We start from the raw sequence: 15136 nt of genomic DNA, 5'->3' as shown, positions 1-15136 counted from the left end.
GGCATGTTGGGCGGTTGCTTGCACCGCCACTAGAAGCTCCACGGTACTGATTAGACATAGGATTTGGCGGAGGTGAGGAGTAATTTCCCTTGGAGGGAGGATGGTACTGCTGCTGGTTGCCTTTTCCGCCAGAAGACGTCTTGGGACCAGCAAAATTTGCCGACATCTGCAGATCGGCCTGAAGATCAGACTTCCGTTCATCCATGCGCTGTTCAGTAGCGAGCATCTGAGCATAGACGTCACGAAGAGGCATAGGATTGGTGAGTGCACGGGCTGACACGAGTTGCACTAGCGAATCGTAGTCCTGATCAAGTCCGTGCATGAGATAGCCGGTAAACTCCGCAGTGCTGAGAGGCTGCCCAATGGACATCAGTGAATCTGCGAGAGCCTTGACCTCATTATAGTAGACAGAGATTTTCTTGTCCTCCTTTTTGCACTTCTGAAGGGCTCCACGGATCTGCATAGAGCGAGATATTGTCTGCGCCGTGAAGCTAGATTCAAGTATTCCCCATGCATCGGCTGCGGAGGTGGAGAACAAGATAATCCCTTGAACATCCTCATGCGATGTAGACATGATCGCAGAGAGTATGGCAGCATCCTGCTGGTGCCAGGCGGTAAACGCCGGGTTGTGTATCACCGGAGGAGCCTTGGCGTCAGTGGCCAGGGCGGGGTTCTCCACTGATTCCGACGGACAGGGGAACGTGCCGTCGACAAATCCGGTGAGGAGATGGCTGCGGAGGACATTAAGGACCTGCGCGCGCCAGTAGAGGTAGTTCCCGCCATTGAGGCGGTTGGTGATGTAGGGGGCGAAGTTGAACGGGCCGGAAGAGCTGCCCGATGATGATCCTCCTCCGCCGCCAAAGTTCAGCAGCGGATCGGAGAGCTTTGGCGCAGAGTCGTTGGAGGACTTGGAGCCCACGGAGGTTACGGAGGACGGCGAGGTGATCGACATGGCGATGCAGCGGAAGAAACGGCGACGAGAAGATCAATCTAGGTCTTAGCCGCCGCGCTCTGATACCATGAAAGAAACTAGGGTAGAGTATTTGGTAGGGTAGAGCCGTGCCTCTCATGGGCGGCTAGTATCCTTATATATATAGGGTAGAGAGTACATACCGGTTACAACACGTATACAAACACATATACCTCTACCACCTATACACGTATACACGGTAGTTTAACAGCGCCGTCGCTCGGATTGGAGCGTAGCTGAGGGGGTAGGGCCTGGGAAGAATATGGCATGTTAGGGACTTCTTTGATATGAAGACTTTTAACCATTTTCGATCTTTTAAAAAAGCTTTGAAAAATTCATGGCCCCTCTTAGTCACGCACTCACGCCATGTTGCGATGGCTTCCCTGGTTTCTTTGAGTCTGGCCAGTTGGTTTGGCAAGTTTACTTAAGTCTGGCCATCTAAGACGGTGTGACCTAGCTGTTTTCTTCTCGGCTTAGACGGTTCGAGATTTATTTTCGAGTGATCTGCCATCGTTGAGTTCAGCCATCTTGGATGACTGAAGTAGCCAAACGAACGGGTGTATTTTTGCCTATACAGGACTAAAAATGGGCCAAGTCTAGCTAGTGACTCAAACAACCCATCCAACATGACGTGACTACAAAGAGCTATAGGAGTTTAAAACTTTCCCTGCAGTTAAAAGTTTGCCAAAGAACCATTTGGATCAAAGAAATCCATGTTGGGGGTGAGAGCAGCGATTGTCCCATGAGCAGTTAAAATTTTATTCTGAAACAGTTTGTTTTGTTGCGAATCATGAATTTTCATTGTGTTTTGGAATTTAGTTTTTTTAAATCATTAATTTTGGGCTTGTTTAAAAGATATGATCAAAATAAAAATACAGATTCAGATGGATTATTATCTTAACAATTATTCCAACGTATATGAACTATTTAAATTTATTAAGCTTGGTAATAAAAAAAAAGAGTTGGCTAATGGATATATGGGGGAGAGAGTGTGAGGTGTGAGAATATGCATGCAGAAGATCCCTCTCCCCTCTCTCCAAAACTCAAAACTGAAAAGAGAAAATCAAGGGTCGATGAATGCACCACATGTCCCATGCATGGGATAAGCTCATTTCTCATGTTCGCGATGGAGTACATATTGTTTCATTTTTTTTCGAGATGAGAGATTGTTTCATTGACAAGTCGGCAGACGGAGCATTAACATGCGCCCATGTGGTGCTTGCTTTACTCACGGTCACAATATACGATCGTGTTCCGTCCTTGTCGCACAAAATGGACTCAATCGAGGGCAACGTTGACGCGGAGAAAAGGAATCCACCATTATACGTGTGATCCCTTTCTCCATTCCGTGGCTACAACATGGTCCGGCCGTATCCACTTCGTTCATGTGACTGCCTAATTGTGCGGTGCGACTTCTTCTGCATGGATTAGATAGAAAATAAATCGCACTACTGCTAGTCTACTACTGGCCAGCATCCAACCGTATCGCAAATCCTCAAGGTGTGGTTGAGCTCTTATTGGGTACGTTGTAGAGTGACTAGAACATTTCTTCTTCACCAAATCACTGTCGTAAGTCGACAGACCTCCCATCGCGTTTTTTTTCTTTTTCTTCTTATTATGAGCAGGAGATTCATCATATCTCTCTTGAAAGCAGTATCATCTCCATGAAATTCCGTAAACACGGCATCCTCGATCCGTTGTGTCGTGGCTCGTGGTAGAACATTGCTATTCCACTCGGAGAAAGGAGGGAAATGGGTAGTGCACTAGTGCTCACTCATGCGAGTGTAAGAACTAAGAAATTCAGCGCCACAATGACTAAGAAACTCGATGCCTAGTCAGCTCGTACGTAGTGGGAGACGAGATGGCGCATGTGTGGGCTCGACCCCGTCGTCGAGCTAAGTATATTCAATCTGCCACGATTAATGAACCGGCCGGAGACGGATGGCGAGAGCGACGTCTACCGGCGGCCATCATCCCCGTTCGTTTGGCCGATTCGCACTTGATATCGATCACCCAGGCTTTTGGCGTGTGCATGCGCCCGTCGGACGGGTCGGACGTGTACGTACTACAGCTTCAGTACTTTGTAGGTAATTGATGATCAGATCGGCGCAATCGTCTTTAGCAACGACAGCCGATCAGCCAATCCTGTTGGGAAATATGACTATAGGACGCCGCAAGCCTGCAACTATATGAGATGATAGCCGGCTTAGCCCGTCGTTCTCAGACTCCCCCGGCCTCCACGGCGTTTCTTTTGTCCACTCCTCGGACCGGCGAAACTAAGAGAGATCGATGCCATCAGCACATCCACAATGGTAGAGAAGGCACATTTTTTCTTAGACCTTCATATTATGTAGAGAAAGCAAAAGATATTAAAAGTTGTACAATGCATCACCCGTTATTGCCACTTATTATAATGAGAATCAATTAATATACAGTAGAAAATTGTGTTAATACCTGAAGACATATAGTACAATGAAGAAAATGATCTTTTATTTTTTAAGAGATCGTCTCTTAGCTAGAAGGCCACGTTGGGAAAATACTACAAACAAAATTAAGCAAACTCCATACTAAGCAATACTATGTTATATATAATTTCTTTCTTCCAGATACCCAAAGAAGTTTTACAAGATTTGATTACTTCTAATCAAAATTCTTTTGGGAAGTAGATAATGAGAATAAGAAGTAACGACTAACCAAATGGAATGCCGCTCTAAAGAGCAAGGGGGATTTGGAATTCATGACCTTGACATCAAGAATAGTGCTCTCCTAAGTAAATAGCTTTTTAAGATTCATATCAAATATGAGGTATGGCAAACTCTTCTAAAAAGGAAGTACATTGGCTCATCTGCACTCTCTTATGTGTATTGAAATTTTGGAGACTCGCATTTTTTGGGCTCTGCATAATGGTGACAAAAAAAATACTTCTTCCCATATCGTTCTTCACAATTAAGGATGGCTCAGAAAATAGGTTCTAAGAGAATAAGTGGCTGGGTAATGCTACACTCTGAGAACAATATCCAACTCTATACAATATTGTATGACACAAAAGCGATACAATCACTAAGGTGTTGGAGACTTCACCACCAAATGTGTCGTTCATAAGTGATCTAGTTGGTCCTAGGCCTGCATCATGCATGGAATGCTTTGCTGCTGCGTCTGGATTCAGTTCAGTTAACGCAAGAGGCTGATGAATTTCGATGGAGCCTACATGAGAGTGGTAGATTCTCGGTGGATTACATGTATAGAGGACTAATCCAGCAAGAGGTGCTAGCTGATAATAATTAAAAGATTTGGAAAATGAAGATCCTATGAAAGACCAAGGTTTTTGCATGGTACCTTCGTAAAAGAGTGATCCTAACCAAAGACAACCTTGTGAAATACGATTGGCACGGAAATACAAAGTGTGTATTCTGTCATCATGATGAGACAATCAAACACTTGTTATTCCAGTGTAAATTCGCTCATATACCCCATGTAGTGTTGCTAATATGTTTTTGGAAATTGGCTTAATGGGGCGGATCATAGGTTTAAAATACTTATTAGGATGAGAGCGCTTGTCATTATTTGTATATTTAGAAATGACAAAAAATTTAATGATAAAATTCTTCTCTAATGCAGGTTATCTACCCGTGCACATCCTTGCTCCGTTCATGGTCGTATATACAACGTGTGGTGAATCGTGACATGTTTATGGAGGTGTCTACACGGTTGGAAAACGCGGCGAGGAATATTTATATCCTACATGGATGACATCGTAATCTCCGATTGGACTTCCATCACCATAGACACATTCGTAGTATCTATGATGATTACTGTCAATAGGTATATTTTTATTTTTTATTTGGATCGACTAGTTTTAGACAGATGTGTGCATCTTAGTTATGCAGAAGCCGGGTGTAATGTTTAAACCTTTTAATAATAAATCACCTTTTATTTAAAAAAAGAGAAACCAACATTCTCTTTCTTCATTCTCTCTGCTCTAACTCAGTAAAAATCTAACGTAACAACTTTAATAGAAGGCTGATGTCACCTCATTGTACATGCCCTTATAAGTACAGCCAAGGAAAGGCATGTAGCATGTAGACAAGTACCACACCTAGATATATGAAATTTTCTCCTTCAACCTTTTATCCGAGTTAGTCTCTATTAGGATTTGGTAATCTTAAATCGTGTGTGATCGAAGCAACCTAGGGTTTCTCCTGCCATCAATGGCCATCCCTGATTTGTTATCGATGACAGTGATGCTTCTACTCGGTCGCTTTGGGCAGGGTCTTAGACGTTCTTCCTCTTCCCAATGGCCATCAACCTAGGGTTTCTCCTGCCATCAATGGCCATCCCTGATTTGTTATCGATGACATATATGCTTCTACTCGGTCGATTTGTTATCGATGAGAGTGATGCTTCTACTAGTGACGCAGTGGGTTGTACAACCGCATCAAGCAGAGGTATAACCGCCGAGGTGGAACTGCCATGACACTCTTGGACCGTCAGATGACTAGCCCAAGGGTATTTCATGGTGGTTTAGGATGATGTATGGGTAGTCCAACCTAATATTAATCGGTTGGAGTTGACATCAATTTTATTTTTAAATACTGACACGGGGTTCCATGGTGAACAATCAGTGATTCACTAGTTTCTTTCAAAAATGATGAGGTGCGTATGTCGTCCTTGTCGAACGTGTTGTCTTTAAGGTTGATGCATGTATGATCTTCGTTGGGCGCACTCTAGACAAGGTGTTTCGGCGAACCTCGCCCTTCCTCTTTGGTAATGTCCGATGTGTGTGCGCGTTCGTGTGGTGTTCCTAAGTTGTTTGTGTGGCGTAGATGGTTGTGACAACAATTTGATGCATCCTAATGGATATAATTGAACGCACAGTGCATCTCAGTGCGGTTGGTTTATACATTGTGCATTCGTTCCGGCCTTATGTTCTTTCTTTTAATGGCGTTCATGGTCTAGTTCTCACGGCTCCTTGGGATTCTTAGAAGGTTTGTGTAGAATTAAGATCCTGCGAAAGTTTCCAATAAAACCCATTTGATTCAAAAGATCATATCTCATAAGAAACAATCTCATAAAATTCGTTTAGTGTAATTTTATTGGAAAAAAAGATCCGATCTCGTGAAAAATTCTTTCACAATAATAAAAATTGGTCTTCCTATATGATTCAAGTAGACATGAAATCATAATCATTCAGGCTTCCTATCCTTATTGGTTGGACCTACAGTCGTTTAAGTATAGTGCCATATACTAGCTCTTTGTAATAACTTTGTGTGTCTTGGTAACCATTGATCGACAAATAGTGATCACCTATTGTGTCGTAAAACTCCTTTTCTTAATGGTCTCTCTAGGGTTTGCTCTGAGTGGAATAATATCATCGAATTTCAGTTACAACCTTTCATGAAGCAAATCTGAAAGTTTGGAATCATTTTTCGTAGAGTTGCAACTAAAAGAAAGCCAGCTGCATTTCCACTTGTAATTGAAAAAAATCAGTTGCACCTAAATTTACAACTCAAGTGCACGAATCACACGCAACGCGAATCAGAGTCTACTAAGCATCGTCTAACAACTAGCAATTCATTTTTTAAGTGATAGGTTATAAATTTGTTGTTGAGGAGTGCAGTATTTTTTTGAAAATTAGCTGCCGCACTCACGTTTCGGGTTGGGTCACTCAATCTTGGAACGAACCTAACTAGCGACCAGGATTATGTTTTCCTTCCTCCGTGGACGATCCAGCTACAGCTAGCATCTGCCCACGCGTCGCACCGGCAAAAGCGACCCATATAAGCGACGGCCGGGACGCCAACGAACGTGCGAGGCTCGAACTCTAAGCCAGCGCCCAACTTTTTTTTAATTTCCCAGCCTTCTTCCCTGCCACCAGCACGAACTCGATCGATCGATCGCCACGAAACGCACGACTCCTCGCTCTCTCGCTCGCGCAAACCCCACCCACGCGCGCGCCAGCGCAGTTGCACGCCGGCCACCTCGCATCGTCTCGTCTGACGGCCAGAAGCTTGCGGCGAGGGCAACCGGGCAAAGCGCCGGCCCGCCGGTCCCCCGTTTGATTCCTTGGCGCGCTTTCCTCCTCGTGGCCGATCGCGCGTCGATCAATCAGGTTCTATATATTCTTGGGCCGACAGAACCAACCGGCCATGGCAGCGGCGGCGGCGGCGCCGTCGACGTCCTCCTGCTGCCACGACCTGTCGTCCGTGGCGCACCGCCGGCGCCTCGCGGACGTCGAGCGCGACGACGACCTCGACGCCGCCGGCGGCGGGAGGCACCGCGGGGTCAGGGCGCTGTTCTCGGCCAGGAGGAGCTACAGCAGCAAGAGGGCGTCGTCGGTGGTCGACCAGGCGTGGGTGCGCAACGTGGTGGCGTCCCTGCTCGGCCTCGCCGTCGTCGTCGGGCTCGTGAGCTCGCACCGGGCCGGCGGCGGCAGCGGCGGGAGGCTCCTGCGGAGGGTGGACGTCCGCGACGAGCAGGACGCGCTGGGATGGAGGGAGGAGAATCTCACGGCCCTCGCTCGCCGCTCGTCTCCCGACTCGCCGGTAAGTGCGCCTCGCCGCTGACTGCTCGCGCGGTTTATTCCTCCGATCATGCATACACCAACCAAACTGCCGGTACTTGCCAAGTTATTTTAGTCCGTGCAAAGCTAAAACCTGCATGTCTGAACATGCACTAATCTCGACTGTTTAAACGGGAAAACTCTTAGAGACAGTTTCCTTTTGAACTTGTCAAATGTCAATGCATGCATGGGACCAAATATGGGCACGAAATCGCTGCAGATGCAGAGACGTGCTGGAACATCGCGTCTCCGTATCTGTCTGTGTGTACGCAGGAGTATTTGAGAAGTTTCTTGGCGGGCGTTGACAGGTTTCAGGTCGTAGTTGCCCAGTTTGTATTCTTGCCGTGGAATCAAACCAAGTACAGAATACTTGTTTTAAAAAAAGCACAGAATACTTTTCAAAATCCCCTTGAAAAATAATACTCCTACTTATCAGAAGTTGCAGAGGCAGCATTCCCGTCCGCGTCTCTGTCGGTGAATAACAAGTGCCCGTTCTTTTCGTCCGTGGTGTCGCCGTATGCCGGTATTCTCCGGCACGTCGCTGTTTCTTCTTTTTCCTGTAGTTATTATGATTTGTGGAAAATTCAAGTCGGGACAGTGGCTCCCGTGGTTAAGACAATGGATGATGTTGATTCTGAAGTTGAGGTTTGACAGAGCCTGGATTCGCAATAAAAACTGTAGAAACCCATGGTCATGTCCACGGCCACCAGAACTATAGTACAACTGTGGAAGCTCTAGTCAAATAAGCATGGGCCAGAATCTACCATAAACACTCCCTCCCTTGGCACAAACAGTTAAAAAGAAAACCAGCGCAGACAATATAATTGCCACGGAGATCAATTCAAGATAGAAATTACCAGCAGAGACGCTGATCGAATTGCGCAAATGAACATCTTACTGGAGGTTCCTAGTGTTGCTTAGTCTACAAAATTTCTACATAAGCCTCTAGGAAAGAGAATTCAAGTGCTGCATTCTCTGGCCTACAAAAAGAAAAGAAAAGGAGAGAAAAAAAGGGAGAGTTTCACATCAATCAATCCTACCCCCCACGTAGTGCTACAATAGTGCTTCTATGACTCGAATCACTGCCAAAAAAGAGTTCCCTGTTGATTGGACAGTATGAAGCGTGGCTCCTTGTCTGTGTTACACGCAGATGAAAGCATCCACAAACCTGCAAACGATGTAGCACAATGAATTCGGTCAGATACTGATGTTCATTCTCTAGAAAGGCTTTGCTGTTGCACCGATGTTCATTCTGTAGAAAAGAAGATACCGATATTCCTAATCACAATCTAGATTCTTCTAACTTTGTTCAGTTAGCTTTTATTCATACACGAATGCAAATACTGGTTCACAGTTAGCTTTGTACTACTGAAGTTCACTTACAAGTTACGACACAACTATATGCCCCAGATATGGATGATGCCGGACAGTGAGGGTCACAGCAAATGCATCGACCGCCCGAAAAACCACTACAGTAAGCCCCCACTTCCCCATCTCTTGAGTAAACACTAGTTTGAACTAAGACCCTTCCACCACTCAAGTTAATATTAGCCTGAATTGAGTGCGTAAACTTGACCCAAATTGCTACTACATTTCTTTCCAGGAACAAGCAATGCAACAGCTGGCTATATAATGGTTGATGCCAATGGTGGATTGAACCAGATGAGAATGGGAGTGCGTGTACATTTATTGTTTCCTTTTAGCATTAGAATCTGAAGATTCCTTTCTGTTCACTTACTTTCTTTTGAAATCATCCTTGCAGATAAGTGATATGGTTGCAGTTGCTAAGCTCATGAATGCAATACTGGTAATCCCTACACTGGATCACCGATCATTCTGGACTGATCCAAGGTTCTTCTCTTCATGACAATAATGAGGATCCTTTCAAACTATTCGGGTGACTAATGTTTTGTTCTTGGCGTGTAGTGATTTCAAAGATATATTTGATGTGGAGCACTTCAAGAAAACTTTAGAGGATGATATCTTGATTGTGGATTCCTTACCGCCAGCTTACAAAAAATTGAAACCCTATAGTAGGGCACCATCTTCCTGGTCCAGGGTATGAACAAACTACTCCAAGAACTACTCAAATAGACATCAGTCACCACAGTTGCTTAGAATTCAGAACAATTCTCAGTACGGCTGAACGATGATGGGTTTCTAGTTCCTTTTTGCAGGCTTCCTACTATAGAGCTTTCGCACGAACACTAAAGAAGGCCAAAGTTGTTAAATTTACACATACAGATTCACGAATCGTCAACAATGGTCTCGCTCCTCATATCCAACGACTCCGTTGCCGGACAAATTACGAGGCACTCAAATACAAGAAAGAGATTGAAGATCTAGGTAATACTCTAGTTGATAGACTGAGGAATGGGTCCAACCATTATATCGCACTTCACTTAAGGTAACTGCAACTACAAATGTTCAATACAGCTGATAGCTTTTTGCAGCAGAGGAATTTGTAGATCAGTAAAATACGTGTTTTCCTTATCAATTGACAGATATGAGAAGGACATGCTCTCATTTACTGGCTGTAGCCATAATCTAACACACCAGGAGGCAGAGGAGCTAAGAGAAATGAGACTAAACGTGCGGCACTGGAAAGAAAAGGAAATTAATAGCAAGGAGAGGCGACTTCAAGGAGGCTGTCCTATGACTCCTCGTGAAGCAGCACTTTTTCTCAAAGCTATGGGTTATCCTTCCAGAACCAATATCTACATTGTAGCAGGTGAAATATATGGTGGACATAGTATGGATGAATTGAAGGATGAATATCCAAATATCTACACACATTATAGTCTGGCAACAGCAGATGAATTAGAGCCCCTCAAGCTGTACCAAAACAGGTTAGCTGCAGTGGATTACAATGTAGCCCTTCAGAGTGATGTTTTTGTATATACATATGATGGAAATATGGCCAAAGCAGTACAAGGTCACAGAAAATTTGAAGGATTCCGGACAACCCTTAACCCGGACAGGTACATTTCTGGGAATGCCGGTTTAAGTATTAGTACATCTCAATTCTAAGTGCTAATTATTTCATTGTTTATAGACAGAAGCTTGTGGAGCTCATTGACAAGCTTGACGAAGGTACAATAACTTGGAACGACTTCCAAAGCAAAGTGAAGATGCATCATGAAAACAGACTTGGAGGTCCATATCAGAGGTTGCCTGGTCAAAGTCCAAGGCAAGAGGAGTATTTTTATGCAAATCCTCTCCCGGGGTGCTTGTGCAAAAGAACAAAAATGATTAAGTGACATGGATGTACTCTTAAGAGGTGGGAATACTTCAAAGATAACTGCCCTCTTAACTACATGTGACAGTGAAATAGGTAGACATCCATTAGAATGATTGAGGTACACCAAATAGTGCAAGTCCTAGTAAACTGACACCAACATACCACAGATTATTTTCCTAGTCTGACAATGTATGTAATACTCGTTCTTACATATAGAGGTGGGATAGGGAGGTTCACTCATTGTCTTCCAAAGATGTACATTTACAATGAATTGTTTAATCAAGTCGAGAGACCCATGGGAAAGTCACAGAGATTTCAAGTAGTATTAGAGGACAAATGTACAATAGAGGATATGATTAGCGAGACAGAAAACTTCCGATACATGTTTGTACTTCATTTATACTATGAATGTACAGCCTTTCCTCTTTGGAAATTTTGATTTTTTCAAGAAGTCCAACTTTGCTCTGGATGTGTACCGGCATGTGCTGAATGAGTTTTCTTTTTTAGCCTAGTTCATTTGATTTAATATGCCTTAGCTGCTATTAAAATGATTGACTTTTTGTAGCATTTTTCCTCAGCTACTGTGCATTCGATACCATTTCCTCTGGTGGCATATCGGTTATGATTAGGATATGCATCACACTTAAAAAAGAATCAAGAGGTGACTAACACTAGCATATCAAATATGGCATCACTTGTATAAATCAAATATGGAATCTATACACAGGTTAAAGTCAAGAGTAATCAATTTTAATCATTTGTCAAGCCAAATAAGCCCTTCAGCGGCAGATAAAAATTTCAAATGAAGTTTAAATTTGTTACGATAGGAATTGGATGATAAAAATACCTGATAAAATGGTAGGCACGGGCACCTGTCAACTCTCGTGGTAAAATAGTATCCTTGTTCACTTTTTTTGTACCACTCAAGAATCACACTTGGACCATAAATTCCAATTATCAGAATTGACTTAACTAGTTCAGCAATCACCACATAGAAGGCACGTATACTTGTTCCTTCAAGTTCTGGACAGCACTCTCAGTGGGGAATCCTCGCACAGCCCCAATAGTCCATTGTGAAATGATTCCAGCAGCAACAGAAAATCTTAGCTCCCTCTCCAATGTATCCTGGTCCTCGTACATCTCAGGACAAGTTGTCAACTTCCTAATAACAGCAGCAACAACAGCATCCCCAGAACCAGTCCGGTCAGTTGTGGTTGGAGTTATCAGTGCGTCCTCTGTTCCAACCACACAGCCATGAAACTTGGACGTGTAGTAGTGGATACGAAGTGTTCCATAGGTCACTAGCAAGAGTTTTATCCCATCATGCCAAATTGGAGCAATTTCTTCAGGGGTATAGTGGTAGTACTCTGGCCAGTTCCTTGTTAGATGGAACCCTTCCAAATAATACTGAGGTGGGGTGGCTCGCTTATGTTCGTAATACTCGTGATCGAGGAGGAATTCTAGCTCATCTCTTGACACCTCTATGATATCAGCCTCGTTCCATGCCCTGTTTATGAACTGTTTTGTCTCGTCCCTTGACTTCCACAAAGGCAAGGGCAAATTGAGATCAAAGAATATCTTGCTCCCAAATTTCTTGGACAGCTCAATGGTTCTGAAGAGTGTGTTGTGCATTGACGGAGTCAACAGGACTTCTGAATTGAAATGCAACATTCTGGCCTGTGCAATTACCACCGATTAGATCTGAACACCAGTTTGTGTTTATAAGAAATATGGCTTACGGTGAACTTTCTGGACCGCACATAAAAGTCAATTTTAAGGAGAGAAGTTAACAACAAGAGATTACACACTGTTTTTTACATTTTATCCATGTGAATCTGAGCAATGTACTTCTACGTAAAGCTCCTGTGATTCAACGTTGCACAGTTGCTATTTTTTAACATAAAGGCACTAGTGTATGTTCAGTTTAATAGTTATATTAGTCATGGAAGATGTTTCTGTTAAGATGATAATAACTATATATCAAGAAAAGAAAATAGTGGTCGGAGCAAAAAGACCTTAAGGAAAAGCATATATACAGTACAAACAGTTCAGTTATGCAATGTAACTTGACTTTCATGGACTGCTCTAACATTTATTCAACTGTAACTCGAAAATAGGCAATCCCTGAAATCTATCACATCGTCATTTATTGTTAACTTATCTGATACAAATCAGAAGAGAGGATTCAGAATGACTAATTTTTTCTTTCCAAAAGCTGAGGGCAATAGGGAAAAAAAAGCACCACTTCATTTCATTTTTTCCTTGCCATTTGATTGCTACCCAATGAAGACTATATTCCCTAAAAATTGTAGTCCATGGGTCAAGATGTCTAGAGTGCTTATAGACTTCAGACATTTATTTGCTTGCTTAGTTCGAAAGGAATAATTGTTCACACAAACAATGACTAAGCGAAAATTTCCCACAACCTACCTTTGATTCAGGAGTTATAAACAAATCTTCCAAAATAGATTTAAATTAGTAGCAGCAAGCCAAATACACACGAGATAGGGTATTTAATGGGGTTTCAGTCTTATCCGGATGTTCTCTCACTTATCTCAGTTAAGCTGCACTGTAACATCAAATGGAATGCCAGTTGGATATTCGACTGGAATCAATCTAAGATATCACCAAAACGGCAATTAGTAATCCAGGCTTCACGGTCAGATAATGGATTATTATAGTGTTGTGTTTAATCAAGAGTTGGTTCAATGCAACACAACAATGCACGTTGGTAGTTATCCATATAGAAGCCTAGGTTGCCGAGAAATGCCAGCTTGCTCATGGAGCCTGCATCAAATCTAGTAAACAAGAGCACGGACTCACCTCTTGCAACACATCGGCATTGATCTCGTCCTCACCGAGCGAGTCCTCAGCAGAGCTCTTCACCGTCTCGGCCACAAGACTTGTCGTCCCGCCCTGTCCGTCCTCCCCGCTCCGGAACCCCACCTTCATCCGGGCGGTGGCCGTGGACGCGGCGCCGTCGAACCTGACGGCGCGCGTCTGCACCCGCTCGCGGTTCATGCGGTACACGAGCTCGTGGCCGAACTCGTCGTCGCCGACCTTGCCGAGCGCCGCGGCGCGGCCGCCGAGCCGGGCGAGCGCGATGGCCACGTTGCTGGCGGCGCTCCCGGGCGCGCGCGCGAACTCGGGCGGCTCCCACTGCAGGTGGATCCAGGTGGAGTACTGGTCGGGGTGCATCTGGTGGTCCGACACCCGCACCGTCGGCACGAACTCCCACCGCGGCGCCCCGAAGCAGCACACCAGCGGCGGCCACTCGTGCGGGAGGTCCGCCGCCGGCGCTGCGTCGGAGTCGGAGTCGCTCCCCGAGTCGTCCTCCTTGCTGCTGGCATCTTTCTTGGGCTCCTCCGCCTGGACCGCCTCCTCCTGCTGCTGCTTGGCTTCCTGCTTCGGGGACTTCTTGGTCCGGTGGCTTTTCGGCTTAGCTGGCTCACCGTCGCTGTCCGAGTCCGACGCCTGGCCCGCCTTCTTGGTTTTACGGCGCGTAACCTTCGCCTTTGGCGGCGAAGAGGCTGACTCCGAGGCCTTCTTCCGGCCGCGGCGTGGGGTGGGTTTGGGAGGGGGCTCCGGCGCGGCGGCGCCGTTGGGGGAGCAACGGAGATGGCGGGTCCGGAAGAGGCTGGGGTGTAGAGGCCCGAATGGGAGATAGGGCTTGGGGGCTAGCGGTTGGAGGAGGAGGAACGGGGAGGCGGCGGCCATGGCCATTGCCCGGGAACTCGCCGGTGGCGAGCGGTAGCAGGAGGGGCGGGGGAGAAGTGAGTGCTCGGGGGACTCTATCCGGTGAGACCCGGTAAGGGTTTAGCGACCGTTAACAACGTCCCTTAACGGGCGAAGTGGATCTGAGCATTTCGCGGGCTGGGCTGAAAAGAGCCAACAGGTCGGGCCTTTACGCCGCCTTCTGCTCAAAACCCTCCTCAATTGATTGGATATTTCGATCTAGACCTGGTTCAGCCCAGCAGCGTATTCTGTTTGTTCAAACAAAAGAAGCAGAGTAGACAAAAATAATACAGTACTCTGTTGCTTCTTCTCTGAGGTCCTGTTATCACCAGAATTTGACCGAGTCAGAGGTGGGCCGCGACCAAGATGGACTTGAAGAATATACATAGAAGGAATACGTGAATCGGCCTTTTATACCAAGTTGGGTTAAACCGCCCGTGTATCTGTAACATATTAGATCGCATCTTAGTTTAGAAGTTAGAGTTTTACCCGTGCACGGTTTAGTGCACACCCACATTAGAAAGTCCCCTGGACTATAAATATGTACCTAGGGTTTATGTAATAAACAACAACCAACGTTCAACCACAAACAAATCTCGGCGCATCGCCAACTCCTTCGTCTCGAGGGTTT

At 45.2% G+C, this 15136-nt stretch overlaps 2 protein-coding genes across 3 annotated transcripts; one reads left to right on the top strand and one right to left on the bottom strand.

Moving 5' to 3' along the window:
- Window positions 1-8396: 8396 nt before the first annotated feature.
- LOC124659714 (fructokinase-like 1, chloroplastic) lies at window positions 8397-14532 on the bottom strand. Its single transcript, XM_047197536.1, has 3 exons — window positions 13594-14532; window positions 11618-12447; window positions 8397-8697 (listed from the first exon to the last, which is right to left on the bottom strand). Exons 1-2 carry the CDS (start codon window positions 14491-14493, stop codon window positions 11755-11757), a joined length of 1593 nt encoding a protein of 530 aa, XP_047053492.1. The 5' UTR covers window positions 14494-14532; the 3' UTR covers window positions 8397-8697; window positions 11618-11754.
- Window positions 8887-11213, top strand: LOC124659715 (O-fucosyltransferase 19-like). Of its 2 annotated transcripts, none has more exons than XM_047197538.1 (7): window positions 8887-9003; window positions 9133-9203; window positions 9292-9380; window positions 9456-9588; window positions 9707-9936; window positions 10034-10510; window positions 10589-10825. In XM_047197538.1, the coding sequence occupies exons 1-7, from the start codon at window positions 8931-8933 to the stop codon at window positions 10629-10631; spliced, it is 1116 nt and encodes a 371-aa protein (XP_047053494.1). In that variant the 5' UTR covers window positions 8887-8930; the 3' UTR covers window positions 10632-10825. The 2 variants fall into 2 exon arrangements, with proteins under 2 accessions (XP_047053494.1, XP_047053493.1); XM_047197537.1 differs by having other exon boundaries at window positions 8889-9003; window positions 10585-11213.
- Window positions 14533-15136: the final 604 nt, after the last annotated feature.

Source organism: Lolium rigidum, chromosome 6 (genome assembly GCF_022539505.1).
Source record: "Lolium rigidum isolate FL_2022 chromosome 6, APGP_CSIRO_Lrig_0.1, whole genome shotgun sequence".
Lineage (NCBI taxonomy): Eukaryota > Viridiplantae > Streptophyta > Magnoliopsida > Poales > Poaceae > Lolium > Lolium rigidum.
The sequence above is the reverse complement of the archived record's forward strand: the minus strand, read 5'-3'. Positions and strand labels throughout refer to the sequence as shown.

Excerpts from the sequence above, each read along its gene's own strand:
- LOC124659715 (XM_047197537.1), top strand. The coding sequence starts at position 8,931 with ATGCCCCAGATATGGATGATGCCGGACAGTGAGGGTCACAGCAAATGC. Across the intron at positions 9,004-9,132 it reads CCGCCCGAAAAACCACTACA|GAACAAGCAATGCAACAGCT; the intron begins GTAAGCCCCCAC and ends ATTTCTTTCCAG. Across the intron at positions 9,204-9,291 it reads TGAACCAGATGAGAATGGGA|ATAAGTGATATGGTTGCAGT; the intron begins GTGCGTGTACAT and ends TCATCCTTGCAG.
- LOC124659714 (XM_047197536.1), bottom strand. The coding sequence starts at position 14,493 with ATGGCCATGGCCGCCGCCTCCCCGTTCCTCCTCCTCCAACCGCTAGCC. Across the intron at positions 12,448-13,593 it reads ATGCCGATGTGTTGCAAGAG|GCCAGAATGTTGCATTTCAA; the intron begins GTGAGTCCGTGC and ends GTAATTGCACAG.